Source organism: Arachis stenosperma, chromosome 10, assembly GCF_014773155.1.
Source record: "Arachis stenosperma cultivar V10309 chromosome 10, arast.V10309.gnm1.PFL2, whole genome shotgun sequence".
NCBI classification, from domain to species: Eukaryota; Viridiplantae; Streptophyta; class Magnoliopsida; order Fabales; family Fabaceae; genus Arachis; species Arachis stenosperma.
This window is the reverse complement of record NC_080386.1, coordinates 123857918-123878487: the sequence shown is the minus strand read 5'-3', so window position 1 is coordinate 123878487 and position 20570 is coordinate 123857918. Positions and strand designations below refer to the sequence as shown.

General features: G+C 33.7%; 1 protein-coding gene and 1 pseudogene across 1 annotated transcript; both read right to left on the bottom strand.

Annotated features, from left to right (window-relative positions):
• Positions 1 to 3169: 3169 nt before the first annotated feature.
• On the bottom strand, positions 3170 to 6561 carry LOC130955300 (uncharacterized; annotated as a pseudogene).
• Positions 6562 to 13908: 7347 nt separating this feature from the next.
• Positions 13909 to 16368, bottom strand: LOC130955299 (AAA-ATPase At3g28580-like). The gene is made up of 2 exons (XM_057882135.1): positions 15423 to 16368; positions 13909 to 14532 (listed from the first exon to the last, which is right to left on the bottom strand). Exons 1-2 carry the CDS (start codon positions 16341 to 16343, stop codon positions 14032 to 14034), a joined length of 1422 nt encoding a protein of 473 aa, XP_057738118.1. The 5' UTR covers positions 16344 to 16368; the 3' UTR covers positions 13909 to 14031.
• Between the last annotated feature and the right edge of the window lie 4202 nt (positions 16369 to 20570).

The window sequence follows — 20570 nt, the reverse complement described above, 5'->3', positions numbered from 1 at the left end:
AATATTACTGTTTAATAAATTATCGTTATCTTGTTTTTATTAATAATTATAAATATATAAGTAACTGTTATTATTATCATTTTATTAACATAGTATTATTTAAAAAAAAGTCACCGAATTCTTAGAATTAAATTTCATTCCAACACTAAATTCACCATCTTCTACTGTAACGTCGCCTTCACCTACGACATGTGATCCACCATCAGTCGAACAAAGCAAATAAAATTAATAGTAGTGGTTAATAACCATAAGATAACATGTTCAGAAAATTTTGGTGCATGCATGGCTTCGAGATCCAGAGTCCGCATAAAAGATGGAACTCCGAAGAGGTGCTGACTTACGATCGAATTCGCCTCATTTTGTACCGTCGGATTGTCTGCCAAGTCTCCATCCTTGTTTTCGTCATTGACTTTACAGTTGGCTTCAAACTCATCTTCACTGTCGTTGTTATCTTCTTTCCAATCTATATCCCCGATTTCATCAACGTTGACATCGTCGCCAACCGAATCCATCCCCGTATGCTGTTCAAACTCAATGTACAGCTCGATTATCGGCACGTGAAATCAGGTTTGTTGATAAATACAGAACATATGTTGCATACTTGTGTCGTCAGTGATGGACATTATTTGAAACTGTATCAACCCACCAAATACTTGTACAAAATTTTTGTATAAAATGTTACTCACCCTTTTCGAAATGTGACTTTGTATATTATCACGCAGACCATTTTGTAACTCCGCAAAACTGATGGTACACGGAATAGCAAACGATAAGGGAGATTCACAAACAAAAGTCACTCATTCGTGTGTGTTTGGTATTATCTCACCATTATAATATATTCGCAAATTTACAACACCTTCCATAACTTCAGCATCACCTAACTCGACTTTTTTAACACAGTTAACTGACAAAAAAGCACACCACTATGAACTTTATACAAGAAAAAATAAAAGGAGAAGTAAAGATGCAGATGAATGAAATTGCGTTTCGTATTTATAGACAAAATTGTGGATTAAAATATTATTCCGTGTACAAAATACAACCTGCATTTTGGGATCTCCAAAAAAAAGTTTTTAACATTCACAAAATACAACCTGTGTGTTGTGGACTTCAAAAAAAATTTTAAATTTTGTGGCTCCAAAATGCAACCTGTATTTAACTTACACAAAAATTAAAAAAAAATAAAAATAACAAAACGCAACTTGTGTTTAATATGTTTCAAAAATTAAAAAAATTAAAAAATTCAAAACGCAGTTTGTGTTTTACATTTGACATTATAATAGTATAATTTTTTTTCGCACGTGTATTTTATGGTGTTATTTTATTTCTTTCCGTAACGAAAAAAACCAGCCACAAATATAATGTGAGAATTTGGTGTAATTAATAAATCTGGTATGTAGTATGATCAAGAATTTTTATGAGATAGACAGATAGTGGATAAAAAAAATACTCTGCTTAGGCCTATATATAATATATTACCGATACGGTGATGTTGTACGTACGGCGTACCAAAGTTTTTGTAGTTAATTCTAATTAATTTAGTATAAATTTAACAAAAATAATATGGGCATGCGTCATCATTTATTTTTTATCTGTGCTTTTTAGTATAGAAGTTATTATTGAAAAGTATATAAATTTATTGATATAGGACATAAATATTTATATATAAAATAAATTTTTGTACATAGCAAAAATTTTATCAATCATCAAAAAAAAAAAAATTATCGATATAGTATAGAATTTTAATACATAATATATAAATTTTTATTCATAGTACAGAAATATTTATATATAGTAAATAAATTTTTATTTGTGAAAATATTTTGTTGATTAGATAAGTTGTAAATCTTTAAAAATTTTTATGTTATGTACCAAATTTTTTATGTTGTATATATTTTGTTAGTTAGATGTTAAAACTGTCAATATTTTAAATACGTAGTTTTTAAAAAAATTTTGTGATGCCCACTAATTTTTTGTATTGTGTATTAAATTTTATATTGTGTATCAAAATTTTTGTATTATGTATATTTTATTGGTTAGATGTAAATATTTTTTTTATATATATTTTTTTAAAAATTTGTGTTTTATACTAAAATTTTTATGATGTATATTAAAATTTATGTGTTATAAATTAAAATTTTTGTTTTAATTTTTTAAATATATAAAAAATATCGATGATGATAATAATAAAAGATGATGGAAAAAAAAAACATAACAAATCAAACAAGAAAAAAAGAAAAGTTGAAGATGACGATATTATTAAAAAAGAAGTTAATCCATATTGGTTAACGGTCCATAACATTTTTGTTATTCTATAATGTCCAAATTCAATGTTTAATCAACATAAATGCAGCATATGTTGTCATCTGTAACGCATATACAAGGCACATACTTACAATTTTAGCTTTAATTAATTGATTCAAATTAACTTAATAAGTTCAATTAATTGAGATTCTTTTCTTCATCTGGTAATTAAATACACCTGACCTATATATGCAAGATATGGATCAACTTCAAAACACACATGCCATTTCAACTTTATTATTTTAGTCTGCCCCAACTTGCAATATGTAACGAATAATGCACTTGATTTGCATAAATTATTATGTATATAATACCCCATTTATATAACAATCACATGTCTGCTATTGACGTACTTATTGACTATTATGCTATAAATAAATAAACGTCATTTCCCAACCTAAAATGTTTCGGTTTTCAACCTTAGACATCAGATACTAAATATAATATATAAAGTGGCTTGGGATGAATTCCAGGCCGGTGTGATGATGATGACTTAATAGATTATTTATGAGCAAAACCTTATTATTTTTTTGTTAATTAATACTATAAGGGATGTCATTTTCAATTTTGCTTTTACAAGATTCCGCAGTATAGAACACTTCACTCATCAGTCTAAAAACAGGTACATTTTTTTTTAATTTCTTGCTCAGTTGGTTTTTAGGGTAATTCACATATTTAAAATAATTGAAGAGTATACTTATACAATTACAACATTTTAAAAGCGCTTACATTTTGGTTTTGATTCTAATATATGTAAATTATAGGGTAAAAAACCATAATAAGCCAACTGGCTCAGAAAATTACGTAAATACGCCAAAGCAAAAATCGTTACAGCAATAAGCCAGATCGTATTTTTATATAATTCGAACCAGGTTGGTTCGAACTCTATTTGTTAGTAAATCGAACCAGGTTGGTTCGAATTATGGTTTTTTTTTTTGTTAGTAATTCGAACCAGCCTGGTTCGAATTAGTAATGAAGGTAATTCGAACCAAGGTGGTTCGAATTATAGAGAGAGACTGTCTGCATGTAATTCGAACCAGGCTGGTTCGAATTACACCAATAATAGTTCGAACCAGGCCGGTTCGAACTATGTGTGAGACTGACTAAGCTGTGTATCTATGGACGAGGCATAGCCGAATCAGCCAAAGAGATGCGGCCTATGTCGCCAACCCGGACACAGTTCAATAAGAGAAAATAAACGCTAAACTGTTTCAAGATTCATTGATCATACAAAATCAATGTCCCAGAACACAAATTAAAAAAAAAACATAGATAAACAGACTATAAGATAACAAAAAAAGTACAAACCAGGATCATACATGATTGAACTTTAAAGAAAAAAAAATACATAATTAAAAAAGCCATATTCATTACTACTCGCAACAATCAAACTAAAAGTCATGTGCACTAATGTAAATAATACTGACACTAACAACATGGGATATAATCTAAATAACTCTAAGACTAGCAAGATGCGCACTAATGTAGATAATGCTAACACTAACAACATGCATACTAATGGTGTCCTGTCTGAGACGAGCCTGCAACCTGTGGGCAACTACGTCGCGTGTGTCCAGGTTGGCGACATAGGCCGCACCTCTTTGGCCGATTCGGATCCGCCTCGTCCATGTTCGTCCGTATCCTAGTGGATCTAGGACGACCCTCTCTGGCACGCCTCATGGCAGGGTCTGGAATCACTGTGGGCCCGTCGTAAGGTGGCCAGAAGCCCTCCGGGATGGGAGGTGTGAATCCCATCCGATACACATTGAAGACCGAGCTAATCTGATAGACGCTGTGAACGTAAGAGGTCCAGGTGACCCGTGAGTATGCACAGCACGCAAGTGCGTGCTGACACGGGAAATGAAGAGCCTGGAAGTACCCGCAGTCACATGTCCGAGAGGCAAGTGATACTCTGTAAGTACCCAAGGAGAAAGAACCAGTCGGAGTAGTCTCTGCTACAGTGAACTCGGAGTTATCCCGGTCATACAGCGTCACCGTGAAGCACCTGGCCGTCTTCATGTTGGCCTCAATACACTTCACCAAATGCTGACTGAATTGTTGTCCTGTTCCCATCTGGGCCTCAGCCTCTCTCCCCTTGCGAACAAACAGTTCCGCAAGCCTACAATATGTTGCCTTCACCAGGGATGCTACAGGGAGATTTCTGACCCCCTTCAGGATAGAGTTCACACACTCGGAGATGTTCGTCGTCATGTGACCGAATCTCCGCCCCTCATCACGATGCTGAGTCCACAACGAGTAATCAATCCGGTTCGCCCACTCACACATCGCCGGATCTTCAGATCGCAGGATATCAAACCAGTAATCAAATTCAACCTCGGTCTTCGCATACGCCGCGTTCACTAGTAGCCTCCTAGCGTCTTTGCCCTTGAAGGTTAGGGCAAAATTAGCCGCTACGTGTCGTATGCAGAATGCACGGTACGCAGATGGCGGTAGCCAACCGCCGTCAGGGGCCTCAAGCGCAGCCTTGATGCCGTTGTGCCTGTCCGATATAACCAGCAGACCGGGCTGCGGGGTCACGTGCTGTCGAAGGTGTGAGAGAAAGAATGTCCAGGATTCCGCATTCTCACCCTCTACTAGTGCGAATGCCACAGGTAGAATGTTGGAGTTCCCATCCTGTGCAATCGCGATGAGCAACGTTCCCCATACTTCCCATACAAATGTGTGCCGTCAATGCTGATTAGCAGCTTGCAATGACGGAAAGCCTCGATGCAGGGCGGGAAAGTCCAGAAAAGTCTGTGGAAGTACGCTTGAGATTCGTCCACCTGTCCTCCAACTCGAACCGGGCTCGTCTTCAGGACCACAACACTCCCAGGCATCGTCAGCTGGACACCCAAGACCCACCTAGGCAGGTCGTTGTAGGACTCATCCCAGTCACCGTATATGAGGGCAATAGATTTCTGCTTCGCCATCCAAACCCTCCGGTAAGTCGGCCTAAAACCAAAGTGCGCTGCCGTGGCGTTCAGGAGCACCTTGATGCTCACGGATGCATCGGCCCTAACCATTGGCATAATGAAAGCCGAAATCACATGATAATCCAAACTCCTGTGGTCACTAGAGATGGATGTGGCCAGGCAAGTGTGAGGTCCATTGTACCGTTTGACCTCCCAGATGCCCTTGCGCTTCCGGAGACTCAGTCGAATCAACCATGTGCACCCATTCCCAAACTCGGAACACTTGCCCACATACCGGCGGTGATCGGACTCCACCACCTTGTACTGTACCCCTCGCCGGATGCTGTAAGTCTTCACACTTAAAAGGGCCTCATCTTTATCCTGGAATTGCTGACCAACCTGGAACTCTGTCAGACCAGTACTCCCTTCCGCATCTCTAGCTCCGAATCCAACAGCGTGCCCTAAAACCCCCTCATGTCTCATGGCGTCCAAGTCCAATGAGGAAAAATGTGGTGGATACTGCTGTGTGCCAGAGCTAGAACCACCTACCTCCAATGCAGGCCCAGTCGCTCCAATATCATCAGCGCTATCATCGTCAATCATATCCGGCTCGACGTCATCCTCGTCTTCATCGTCCAAAAAACCGTCTCCTACGCCAACAGGTGCAACTCCCACTAAAGCGTTCGGCAAATTTTCCCTTTCCACTACCTCGTCGCCTTCGGTGGCATTGAGGTCAACAGCGAAAGATGGGGAGGCGACATGTTGGACCACTGGTTCGTACACAGGGACGGACGAGGAAGCAACGGCAGGCCGGGAACTAGAACCTGCTGCATTCGCTATAGTGTTCGTATTCCTGTTCGAACCGCCGGAGCTGGATACAACATCAACCAGCCGGGCCAACAACTCTGGTGTCCTCACCTCCGGAAACTGCCGCCGACAGAGAAACATTACTTGCAAGTCCGCATCATTATTAATCGTGAAGCAATCATACTTCACCGTATTCTGTAGCACCGTGACTGGAATGCGATAGAAAAACTTCTTTATCCGCTTCGCACCCTCCAGACCAAGCTTCATTAGTACAGCGCTAACAAGGTCATCGTAACTCGTCGTAGATGTTATGACAATACATAGAGGATTCTTATCCGTGAACTTTACTCCGGAACGAGTTTTTCTATTAACAGATCCTCTGTGGTGCACCAAAACAACAAAACTCTCCTCACTAGCCATCCTACTCCCTCTAATGAGAGTAACTCACGTTTGGAACCATATATATACAGTCAGTCTCACACATAGTTCGAACCGGCCTGGTTCGAACTATGATTGGTGTAATTCGAACCAGCCTGGTTCGAATTACATGCAGACATTCTCTCTCTATAATTCGAACCACCTTGGTTCGAATTACCTTCATTACTAATTCGAACCAGGCTGGTTCGAATTACTAACAAAAAAAAAACCATAATTCGAACCAACCTGGTTCGATTTACTAACAAATAGAGTTCGAACCAACCTGGTTCGAATTATATAAAAATACGATCTGGCTTATTGCTGTATCGATTTTTGCTTTGGCGTATTTACGTAATTTTCTGAGCCAGTTGGCTTATTATGGTTTTTTACCCTAAATTATAATACTCTACAATATTTTACATATTTTTATATAAATCTCTATATTCTATTGTAGATTACGTGCAAATCTTACTAAACCGCAACACTCTATTTTAGATTATAGTCAAATCACTAAATCTAAAAAACCGCAAAACTCTACAACAGATTACGTGAGAACTAGTGTAATTAATATGTGTGAGGTTACAATGGATTATGAAGAGATGCGTTGTGATAATCCACTCTGGGCTATAGCGGATTATGAGAATATAAAGCCAATATCTGGTGAGGATAGTTTCTTAGCTCTTGTAAACTATACAAAAAATATTCAAAAAAGCAAAAAAGATGGCGTGAACTTCACTGACAAAAAGTCGTTGAGTGTCTTTATCCGTTCATAAAATAGTTTGTCAAATTTAAAAACCAGTATATTGCAGAAGTTTAGGGTGTGCGGGACCAAATGGATGAATAAGTTATTTTACAAAATCCTGATTGCCATTGTGTCAACTGGTGTGAAGTATGATACGTTTGTGATAGGGTCTGATGAGGATCTGCATGTTCTATTTCATTGTCGCAGAACTTTTTCGGAGGTGAGAACAAATGAGTTGTATGCAAAGTTGGAGGATGTTGTCGACAATTCTGGGGCATCAGCTCCGAATCCTCAATCGACTGCATTGGGGGGGAGTTTCAGTTTGATGTCTGTGGTTGCACCAGCCTATTTGTTGGTTGCATCTCCCTCTTTTACGGTTGATTTGAACTACGAGGATGAAGATCCTTGTGTTGTAGGAGACAATTGTTCCTTCTGTGAGCTAGCGGTTGCGATGGCTCATTCTCCTTGCATGATCTTTTTATTGTTCAAGCGACGGAGAACTGGGTCGAGTTGAAAATGCAATGTGAGAGGATGATGCAGACGAGGGGCTTGTCGACATAGTTGGAGATATTAATGAGGATACAAGGAGCAATCCACATACACAACATGTTCCTTCAAGTTCCGGCACACAGCAATATCCTCCACACTTTTCTACCTTAAACTCGGAAGTTATGGGGCAATAGTCGGAATTTGATTATGCTTTTGGGGGCCAAATATTGCATGATACAATCACTCCTACAGAATTTTAGATTAGGCAATCATTACAGAGCAAAGAGAAAGCTGTGTTAACTATCAACAGTTATAGTATCTGTCGTAGAATTGAGTATATAATTTTGGTACATATTGAGTTTCACTTAGGAACTGTACATGTGACTGTGGGTATTTTCAGGCTCTGCGTTATCCGTGTTTCTATACCATAGCATGCTGTGCTCAGTCGTGCCTCATATGCAAACTGCAAAAGAGAATCTATGCTTAAAGAACGACATAAAAAGAAACCTATCACCTACAAATGATACAATTAACCACCGTAAATAACTTATGTGTCGAGCACGCAACCTATCTAATGTGACGACCCAACTTTTAGCATGCTATGATTATACTAGAAGCTAAGTGTTACTAACTTACTTTCTTTAACTTTAACTATTATTTAATATATGAGTCTAATTCGTTGTTATAACTTAGCTATTTTTGGGGGTAAATTTTTTTTTTTGAAAATGTTGATCTAACAAGCAGAACATACATAGATAAAATCATAAATAATAACAGATAACACAGTTATAAACAACCACACTTATATACATCTCAAACAGTTAATAATATTCAATTACCTAGCCTTTAGCAACGTATAAATCTTAGTTAGAACACCTCTAGAAATAGCTAGATATTAACTATATACATTTAATACATATAATATTTCAGGTCCTGACCTATTCAAGAAATTCCTAAGTTGGCACCCAAGCTAGCCTAGACTTTATACTTACCTAATCCCTCTAGACTACAAAAGCAAGGGAACTACATTCTAGGTTTCCAAAACTTAGGCCAAGTTGGACGTTATCAAAAATTGGAATGTCATCCACGACTCCTCTGCACGATCATACATTGTCATTGGGCAACCCACTGATACTCCATCATGTAGCCATGTTAGAGGAAACTCGTACTGTGATTCAGATTGAAGTCCGGAAGTAAACAAGTCGTAGACAGCGATTGTCTCACGGTATATATATAAACAGAAAATGAAGCTCGCTCTAAACTCAGAAGACTACCCAGAGCGAAATTTCTGGTGTGAAACGATCGCTATCAAATCATGAAAGAGGACTCCCATTTCCATCTGGAGGGAAGGTAACGGATAAGAATTGGGGAGTTCTTAGTAAAGTCAGGGTGGTTAGTTAAGTTAATTGTTTCCTTCCTTGTCACCAGACACACAACATAACAGAGAATACAAACAAACAACGAATAGAATACACAAAAAACATAATACAAACAGAAGAATACAGCAAACAACACACAAACAGAGAGTGCATAACAGAGAATGATGTTCACACACGTATGATGCATGTCAAATCCTAGTGTAGGTCATGAGCTAATTTGTCGGTTACTAACCCACTCCCAACATTACCCAGCAGCTGGTCCGGGTACGGCTTTTTAGTTTGCATACCTACTGTAATCACCCTATGTCTTTACATTGCAGCTCTCTCTAGTCGACGTATGCATTCATATCCTTTGTAAGCAATCTTTACTTTACAAGTATGTTATTTCAGCCGTGTATGTATTGATATCCTCGGTAAGTGACCCCAGGTCTTAGCCTACAGGTGCAACCCTTTAAGGCTGTGTATCCCTAGAAAGCATTCTGAGTGGCCGTATCACTGTCTATCTACCCGTCTCAAGCAGCAGATGATCAACTTATAACTTTCTCATTTCTCATTACTGATCTTCTATCTTCGTTCACTATCTGTTTTTCTTCTTTACTTCCTCATTCTGTTCTTGCCTCTCACTAGCGTTCTTATCGTTGTTTTTCGTTTGTTTTCTCAATCTATTTTTATCTCTTTAAACATTTTACCGTTCACTCATTCCCTGTTTTTTCACATGTTCTTATCTCTCCTTAGATGTTTTATGAAGAGAATTATAGGATTTTGGACTTTAAATTATCTTTCTTTACCATTTTATCCCTGATATTTAGGTAAAATTACCATTTTGTCCTTCTAATATTATATCATTATTATTAAAATAATATTATAAATAAAATAATAATATCTTAATATTTTTAAAACTTATTTAATAATATTTTATCCTTAAACTTTTAGAAATTGCAAATTGACCCAAAAATTTGAACTAATTGAATTTTGACTCCAAAGCACCCAAAAGTTTTAATAATTATATTTTTGCCCCAAAACACATTCAGCGGCTGATTTCTTGCTCTCCAAAAAATCAAACATCCACCATTTTTATCAAGATTTTGGCTTGATTTTTAACCCTTTTTCAAGATTTTTGATAATCAATTTTTTCTTATTTTCTTGGTGCAACTTTTAGCCACCAAGCCACATAAAATTTCACAAGAATCAAACTTGTAAACAGCTCCACTCTAGACTGAAACAGTTCGATTTTCCAGCATCTTCTTGGTATCGAATTGTTAAACTTATAAATCACCAATTTTTCATGAAAAAATAAATATATAAACATCCAATTTCAAGCATCAATCATCAATTAAACATTCACACATCAAAAACACAATTAACAAATTTTAATTCAGTCAAACCTTACCTCTTGATTTAGCCACCAAAAATTGGTTTTTCTAAGTGATTCTTAGCTTACTTTTTCACCTAATTTTCAATCAAAACAAACTTTTAAACCATAGAACTCATGAAGGCCAAACCTTCATCATGAAATAGAGAGAGATTTTCTCACCTTTCTCGAACTGAAAACCATGCTTTATTGATACACAAGGTTCTTAGACAACATATCTTAAGAGAAGGCATAAAAAATGACTAGTTAAGCATGGTTCTTCATAGCCGAAACTTTCATGAAAAGAGAACAGCTACCGGCTACCATACCTTGATTTACTCTATGAAAATTAGTATGAATGTCAAGAGAAAGAAGAGAAAAATACTTTAATCAGTTTAAATTTTTTGTGAGGGTTTTAGGAATCTAAAGATCTGTGCTTGAAAGCATGAAATCATGGAAGTTTTCTCACTTTTTCTCTCTTGCTTCTTGGCCAAAGAAGAAGAAAATGAAGCTGATGGGCCATGAGTTTAGGTGTTTAGTCATCAAATTTTGTTATAAAAATATTTTAAAATAAATAATTACTAAAACTAGACATATTAAAACACAAATAAAACACATTTAGAGATAAACAAAAAGAAGTATGTGGCTGGAAGTGGGTGAAAACTTGTGAACTATAGGAGTTATAAGGTAATTTATTCAAAATTTAATAATAAAATACCACTAAAAAGATAATTACTAAAACTAGATGTGTTAGATCACAAGTATTTGACTTACTAGAGTAAATATATGAGTTATTAGTATAAATGATAATAGTAACATGATTATCTTGAAGATAAAAGATTTATGATGAAGCATTAGCATAGCTAAGCTCATTAGAGAGTGCCGACATTAAACCGTACCGATAGAATTTGGACCCGATTAAAATAATATTATCATAAAATATCTTTATAATAAAATATTAATATAATAAAATATTATTTATTTTTCTGCGTATTTGAAATTGGCTCGTTAAACAGAATCTAACCGTGTCACTCAGATTTTTGAAATTTCCAGCCGAAGCGACTCTAAAATGCAGTTTTTCGCTAGTTTAGTAACTGATGACATGACGAGGTGTTTGATGATGTAGTGCTTGTGCAGTAGAGGTGTATGCTTCACTGAACTTTTAGAAAAATTTTGTTTCACAAAAATTAGGTCGTTACATCCAACGCAAGCCGCATTTGAATAAGTCTCTGCTCATTGACATCCAAGGTCGATAGATAACTCACCCACCTACAATTTTGTTTGTTAGTTGAATATACATGCACTCTACTACATTAATATAAACATGTATAACGCAAAAAACATTAAAAGATAGATACCTGGATGCCAATGAAAAAGCAAATATGTTGAATCCAAGTGGCCTCAGTGTCAGAAATTGTCAAAATGTTCAAGACTGTAGTAGCTGAAACGGTCCAACTAAGTTAGTGACATTTTTGTTGGCAACTCGACACATGGATCTATACAACCATATCAATACAGCTGAACCCTACCTATAATTGCCCAACTCATCAAGCTTCACCACATACAACAACCACCAAAGGTGAACCCGACTCTCATGCTTGTCACCGAATAATTGAGTGGATAGTAGCATCAAAATGTAAGTTTGAGCATATATATGCAATGTATTCTTAGTATCATTAGCTGGGAGCACCTAAACCCCTCATAGAACCATGTGAAGTGGATCATCATCTGCTTAACTATATTCGGCGGCGACAGCTCACTAAATAGCTCCTCAAACCATTCTCACACTGGCTTCCCATCAAGAATAAAATGTTCGAAGTTAGTGAGAAACCCACTAACGGCCTCCCCATCAACAGCAACCCCAACTTATATGCCACGTCATATAGTGTGATAGTGCACTCTCCAAACGGCATATGAAAGGTGTGTCTCAGGATGCCACCTCTCGTAAATGCACTCACCATAGGCTCATCCATCCAAAACCAATGGTTGTTCAGCCTAACAAAGTGATACAAACCGGCGGACTCCAAGTAAGGTATGATTCGGTCATATAGAAGCATATTTTATTGTCTCCTGACACTATAAATATACCTAGTCGGTTGCATCAAATAGAAAACAAAATAAATACGTACTAATCAAATTTTAAAAGATAAAATACTAACACATAAATTATTTATACAAATACCCTAATCAGATTTTAATTACACAAATGCTTACAGGGAATAATCTATCTAGTCTTTTATTACTGCAAAAAATTGCACTAATGTAAGATGATAAAAAAGATAAAAGACTAACATATATATAACATTTATACAAATGACTTATTCAGATTTTAAATATACAAATGCTTATAGGGAATAATCTATCTAATCTTTCACTACAATAAAAAATTGCACTAATGTAAGGTGATAAAAAATATAAAGACTAACATATAACAAACTCCGCCAATCTTTTACTCCAACGACAAGTTTTATATTTAAAAAAAAATAACTCACCTTTTCATTGATGCTTTAAGCAATGTGAACAATGTCGTTTAATCGGTACAAACGATTCTCGTTTAAAATCTCTAAATCACAAATATTGCAACTCACTCGAATGAATAATCTGTAACTAACCATTATGGTTTTATAACACTACAAAGTATAAATCACGACAGTCAGCAACGGATTCACATTCTTGGTTTCTTCATAATCCATGGCGGATTTTGCATGGCTTTTGTTGCTTGTAAATTGGTTAGCAATGATGGTCTATGGACATTCGGTGAATTGACTATAATTCGGGATAGGTTGTTGAGGTTTAGAACTTAAAAAGATTTACATGTAATCTGTGGTAGAATATAATAATTTACATAAAAATGTGTAAAATTTTATAGAATGTCGTGATTAACATAAATTAAAATTAGGACCCAAATATAAACTCTTTTAGAATATTATAACTGTATAAATTTTCTCTCCAAATAATTTTATAGGTGTGTTTTGTCCTTATTTTTATACGGCAAAATCTTGATAAAACACTTCATCAATTGAAAAATCAAACAAGCAACCTCACTTTTAAGTTCATTATTCTTTATCTTTTATCCATATATAAGTTACAATAGTAATTTATTAGTGGACAAAATATATTTTTTATTTTTAATATTTTTAAAAATTTCTAAATTTATTTTTAATATTTGATTCGATTTAATTAGAGTCTTCAAGTTAAAAATACATTTTAACTTTATCTCTATAGTTAATTATTTCACCATTAAGAATTTAAGAGTCAAATTAAAAAAATATATTAAAAAAATTATGTTAAGAATAAAAATGAAATTTAAATCAAACGCTAGAGATAATATTAAATAAAATTAAATGTTATAAATATTTTTTTAAATATTAAAGAAAAAAATATATTTTACTATTTTTTAGATAAAGTAAAAATTAGTTTTTAGTTAAATACATTGAAACGCTATAAGCTAGTCTTTACTTCCAATTTTCTCTCTTCTTTTAATTTCTTCCATAGTCTTTACGCTAATAGAAAATTGAACTGGCATTATTCTTAGTGATTTGACCAAAATAATATTTACACATAAGGTAGTAGTAATAGATATCCAAATTATCAAACTAATGTACAAACAAAAAGCCAAATACGTGGATTTTATTCTCTTGTAGATTGGACTTCCCCCTTTTCATTAATCTCTACCTTGTTTGAATCTTGCTTGGATTTCTCAAGAGCTTGAACCAAATTACACAAGCAAGTGTCCACTCCCTCATCAAGTGACTTAGGCATGAGATTCTCAGCAACATCAGCAGGGGTCATATTGGTCATTTCCAACAATTTCTCAATTGTGGGAAACAAATTGTGGTACTCAAGATCCAAATAGTTCTTTGCAAGAATCTTGAATGCTTCATAGCGACAATATGATAATTCAATGTGCTTGTCCATTCTCCCTCTCCTAATCAAAGCTGGATCAAGCTTCTCCACAAAATTGGTTGTGAAAATCATTATCTTCTCTCCCCCACAAGCTGACCAAATTCCATCTATTATATTCAACAAACCAGACAAAGTTACCTTACTACCCTTCTCATCTTCTTCGCCGTCGCTCCTTTTTACAGTACCTTTCCCTTCTTCCCTGGCATCACTTTTCCCATTCTTCTTCTGCTCAGAGTAAGCTACCATCAGAGATTTGAACTTTGACTATTATCTAAAACATTTATAATTATAATCATAATGTAATAAATTTAATTAATACTTATAAAAAGTTATACTAATTTTTAAAAAAATTATCTAAATCATTAGACAACATTTTTTAACCAAATTCAATATTTTATAAGTATAATTTTTCATGATTTTGAATGATAGTTCAATAAATTCTGCTAAAAAACAATCTAAACTTATCTTATTTAGTATTTGTTAATTTTATTAATAATTAATTAATATTAATAAGACATATTTTGACTATTTTTTATTTTTTTTGTTATTAAATATTTTCGTTTAACTAATTAATTTTACTTTTATAACCAACTTAGAATAGTCGAGTAGTCAGCAAACTCATATCTGCCCGCAATAAATTAGTTATTGATCTGTGGAGTTGGAGAATACTATGGGCTAACACAAAAAAAAAACTAATTTCACTTTATTAGTTTTATACGTAACAAATAAAAATCAATAAGAATATGAGTGTCTATTAATAAGCTAATTCTCATAAAAAATATATATATAACCTTATTCTATTCTGATCTACTATAGAATGAATTTAGAGAATTTAATAATATTAGAGAGACAAAAAATTAATTAAAATTTATTTTATTTAATATTTTAATATTAAATAAAATTAATAAATACTAAATAAAATAATTTCTGATTATTTTTCTTATCAAAACATTTTCGTTTAGAATTATGCCATGGACTCTATCATCATATTCTAGATTTTAATCTAGTAATCTTAGCCCATTCCCATTTTGAGTCTACTGCTTCTTACGACCGGCCAGAAAAGAAAATGTATTGTATCAGAATTTGCTAAAATAATGGTAAAATCGATTTAGTACCTTGTTCTTCCTCTGGCCAGTGAGATCAAGTGAGCAATCAATGTCTTCAATGACGATAATGGACTTACTTGCCGTGTTAATCAACAGTTTTCTCAACTCAGAATTGTCCTTCACGGCGGTTAATTCAAGATCATACACATCATAGTTCATGAAATTAGCCATGGCAGCCACCATTGTTGACTTTCCAGTCCCTGGAGGACCATACAGCAAATACCCTCTTTTCCAAGCCTTCCCCACTTTCTTGTAGTACTCTTTCCCTTTCTTGAACTTAACAAGATCCTTCACCATCTCTTCCTTCTTCTTCGGATCCATTGCCAAGGTCTCGAACCTCGCCGGGTGCTCGAAAACTATGTGGCTCCACTTTGTCTTGCTATTTGCATACAATTTCAACTCCCTACTCTTCATTTCAATGGCTCTTGCTTCTTCCAAGACATGGTTGAGGTAAGATCCAATTATGATATCTCTATAGCACCTATGAAGGGTGAGTTTATAGTACCTTTTCTCTTCCGGGTGCCAAGAAAATGACCCTGTTTTCTGAGTAATTTTGTTTGAAACCCACTTAATCTTAATCCCTTGGAACTCATCTTCTATTTCTTCGTTGTCATCCATGCTGAAAATTAAAGGGGAATTGGTGTTGCTGCTTGATTTCGCCTCTTCGGCTTTGAGCCTTGAGGCTAGTTTGGAAGAGTGCTGGCTAAGGTATGTTTGGATTGCAGTGTAAGCTTCACTCCTCATGAAGTAGTTTTCGCCTGTGAATTCATGGAAGGTGATTCTGATGTAAGGGTATAAGTAATGGATGATTTTTCGGGTGTGGCGTCGGATTCGATCGCGAAGAGGTGGTGGTAACAACCGCATGAATACGGTGTACACAAACATGGTGGTGGCCATGAGTGTGCCTAACTCTCTCCATGCTTGTTTCATATTGATACTAGCTTGTTGATTTAGATGTGGTAGTATGTGTTATATTTGGATAATTAGTGTGTTTTTTTTATATAGATTTAATTTTTTTTTAATTTTAAGTAATAAATTTACCCTCAAATTTGGAGAAGTGGAGTCCAATTTTATAGTGTATAAATCGAAAGGTCTAGTTTGTGTTGAAATATTTTTTTTTCTAGTGTAAAACAAATCGAAAAGTTTAATTTGCACATTTAAAATTTTTTAATATTAAAATACAAATTTAAAGATTAAATTGTATTTTTAAAAAAATTTAAAATAAAAAATTCAAATCTAAGTGTATTTAAAAAAAAATTGAAAGTCACACATCTAAAATTTTAAATTTGTGCTCTCTACATGAAAGAAAAATATAAACTCTCTACATTGTTTGAAAATATTATTGGAAGTCCAATATAATAACAAAAAAAACTAATAATAGGAAATGTGCTTAATAAAATAAAGGTTAAATTATATAATTAATCCTTACATTTTTAGTAAAATTGTAAATTAATTTTTTATTTTAAAAATTTATAATTGAATCTTAAAAAAGAATTAAAATTTGTAATTTAGTTTTCATCGTTCAAAAAGTGTTTGATTTAACAGAATATTCTTTATTTTAAGTATGTGAGTTACACATGTTTGACAATAGAGACCAATTTATAATTTTAGTGAAAGTATAGAGATTAATGGTATAACTTAATTATTTGAAATGACCAAATGGTTAAATTATATTAGGAAAAAAGACATATAGGTCCCTGACTTTTTAAATTTTTGACAAATACATCTCTAACAAAATTTAAATACAAAAAAGTCCCTGACTTTAACAAACGGAGGACAATTTAGTCCTTCCGTCTATTTGCCTCTCATACACCAAACGGAACTGGCTGACGTGACTGAAACGGCGTCCAGGTGTCCGTTACGGTGCCACGCTGGAAGGAAAATAAAGTTCGAAAGACAAATAGGTCCTTGAGAATTTTTTTTTTCAAAATTAATAAACTCCTTTCCTAAATTCTCTCATTTACCTCTCTCTATTTTTATATTTCTCTCTACTATTTTTACTCTATATATAATTATATTTTATATTAGTAATTTGACAAATCAAAATATGTCATTTGATATTTTTCTACAATTAAAATATTTTAAATGTAAAAGTATACACATTAAATTATTTTAAATTTTAGATAACGAATGTTAAAATTAATTATTAATAAAAAATTAGACTTTTTCATATAAAAATAATAACTAAAAATCTTATTATTTAATTTTTTATCTGCGGATATCTTGGTCTTCTTAGTCATAAATTTTTGTCAACTTATGACTTTTTTGTAAAAGTAGTTTGATTTTATAAATCTTTTGTGTCATGCATAATTTATACTGTTAGAACAAAGTGAACTATAATTTTAAAAAAAATTATTCTCGTAATGTTATTATGGATAAAAATACTAGTTCTAATATAATACACAAATGCATTAATGCTAACTTAATACATGAATGATGCACAAATGAACTAATGCTAACTTGATGCATAAATGAACTGATGCTAACTAATGCCACTGATATGATGAAAAATGAACTAATGCAATTTAACAAATTCTAATATAAAACACAAATACACTAAAACTGAACTAATGCAATTTAAGAAAAAAAGTAGAAACAGAACAAGCCCAATTTCTGTAATTTTAATACAAATAATTTAAATTGCAAAATACAACAAGTTAACTAGATTTCAAAATACAAGCATAATTTTATAAACTAAATTCTCATAATAGAAACATAATAGAAGCATAATGAAAAAAAAAATTTTAAGAACCTATTTGTCCTTCGAATTTTATTCCCCTTCCAGCGTGGCACCGTAACGGACACCTGAACACCGTTTCAGCCACGTCAGCCAGTTCCGTTTGGTGTATGAGAGGCAAATAGACGGAAGGACTAAATTGTCCTCCGTTTGTTAAAGTCAGAGACTTTTTTGTATTTAAATTTTGTGAGAGATGTATTTATCAAAAGTTTAAAAAGTCAGGGACCTATCTCTCTTTTTCTCATTATATTATTAGTGTCATACTTTCTAAAAAGAGTAATTTAATAATTACATATCATGTATAAATTACTTTTATGTAATAAAAAATACAAAAAATAATTAAAAAATTTTATACAAAATTCGATTCCCCAAATTATATCTGTGGTGAAACCAAATATGTGGCGGCTAAAAAATTAGTCATAATCCGGGTCAACAATGATTCTCCCTTCCCTTCGCATGGTCAGTTAAATTGTCACGCTAAAGGGAAAACACAGAAATATTAATTTATGATTGACTAAAAATTTTAAAAATTAGCTTGTTCTCACTTCTCAGTCTTTTTTCTCACTAATAACATGAGCTTCGTTACTTGTTTTATTGCATAATATTTTTATAGGACCTAGCATTTTTAACAACATAACTCAACGTCACCAGCTAAGTGCTCTAGCAATCTAACTCCAGATGTAAATATGATTTTGAAATGTTAAACTTTTTTCTTTGTTTTCATGCTACTCTCTACCAACAACAAAAGATTAATTTGTGGTGAACCTGAATTTAATTTAAGGGTCCTATGCTTGCCAGTAAATACTAAATAGAGAGAGATTAATCTTAATTTTGAATTGGGTTATGGTACGTGTACACAAAAATCAGTCACTAAAATCAGTCATTAATATAAAATACATAATAGAATATAAATACACATTGAAAATAGATTAAACCACATATATATTTATACATAAATACATTGATAATTGATTTTAGTGACTGATTTTAATGTACAAATAATATTTTCTTTTTGACATTCTACAACATATAATCATTAATCATAGAATATTGTAGATTTAAAAGTTCAAAAATCTTTTTTATTAAAAACGGTTATTAGTGTAGTATAGGTTTTCTTTTATTTCACTATCAAAAATGTGTTAAAGATATTTTTGACTGATATCAATTAAAGAAAAGTACTCTGAAACTTTTTTTTTTTTTTTTAACGGTAAGTACTGTGAAACTTCCTACCTAAAAACTAGAAGATAAATTAACCTTTGTGATATACCATTACCATTACCTAATATGTCCAATTATATGTAAATTACTGAAATACCCGTATATCCATTAATTAAATCATTTTATTGTTTTGTTTCTTGCCAAAACCAGCATCACAAAACTACGTACTCTAGCAACCTAATCTAACCCCAAAATTAAATATGAATTCCAACCATTAAACTTTGTAACAATGAAAGGCTACAAGTAAATGGCGGCTCTTGGGGTTGTTGAAAAGTGTACACGGTGCTCCAATTAACCAATTTTCTTAACGTTTCGCTTACCCTATATAAGACAACAAAGTGGTATTTGTTGGCATATCGTACTATCTCAGTTCTCAGAAAATTCCTCCCTCGCTTCCCTTTATAGTTTGCACTTTGCACATTGACCATGGCATGTAAAAAATCCTTTGGTGTTGCTTTCTTTGTCTTTGTGATATTTTCAAGCATGAGCTTGAGTTTAGAAGCTCGTCATCTTTTGCAAACAATTGGGCCTGTGTTCAGTGTCTCCTTTTTGTCTGAGCCCAACCCAATAGAGAAGTTGGACCCACCATCCGACCTGTACAAGCCCCCAGAAGCTCCTACAGTTGAATGCCCTGAAAATGAAGTTTGCGTTGTTCCACATGTTTAATGCCCTTCATTTATTCTTGTTATCTGCATGATGCATGTTATGTTAACACTACGAGGTAGTTAGTTATGAGAGTCTATCACTCTATTGTTATGATCATTATGTTTTAGTTGAAGAAAAAAACTATATTGTTTGAGTTTACTTCTAATTTTGAGGGGTCAAGAGGACAAATTCTTTTTGGCATTTCTCTGTCTGATTTTAGCAAATGAATAAATTTTAAAAAAAAAATGCTTGGGATTATTTTGCATAGTTTATGACTTTATTCAATCAGACACCCAAAATAGAGAGGAGTGGGGATAACCGGAAGAAGTTTATTTTTTTTCAACCATCATCGTTGAACCAATGAAAAAAGTAGACCTGGTACAATACAAGCAAGATAACACACTAGAGTCATAGAATCATCAGCTAATTGATGTAAATGTAAATCCAAATTAACAATGCTAGGGATAGCACTTTTTCAGATTTTGAATCAGCAAACAACCAGCATTTGAAAAGGAATGAGTTTCAGAGGTGAAACTTTATCATGCGCGCGCGTGAGA

Coding starts and splice junctions, on each gene's coding strand:
- LOC130955299 (XM_057882135.1), bottom strand. CDS start 16,343: ATGAAACAAGCATGGAGAGAGTTAGGCACACTCATGGCCACCACCATG. Junction 14,533..15,422: donor CTGGCCAGAGGAAGAACAAG/GTACTAAATCGA, acceptor TACTCTGAGCAG/AAGAAGAATGGGAAAAGTGA.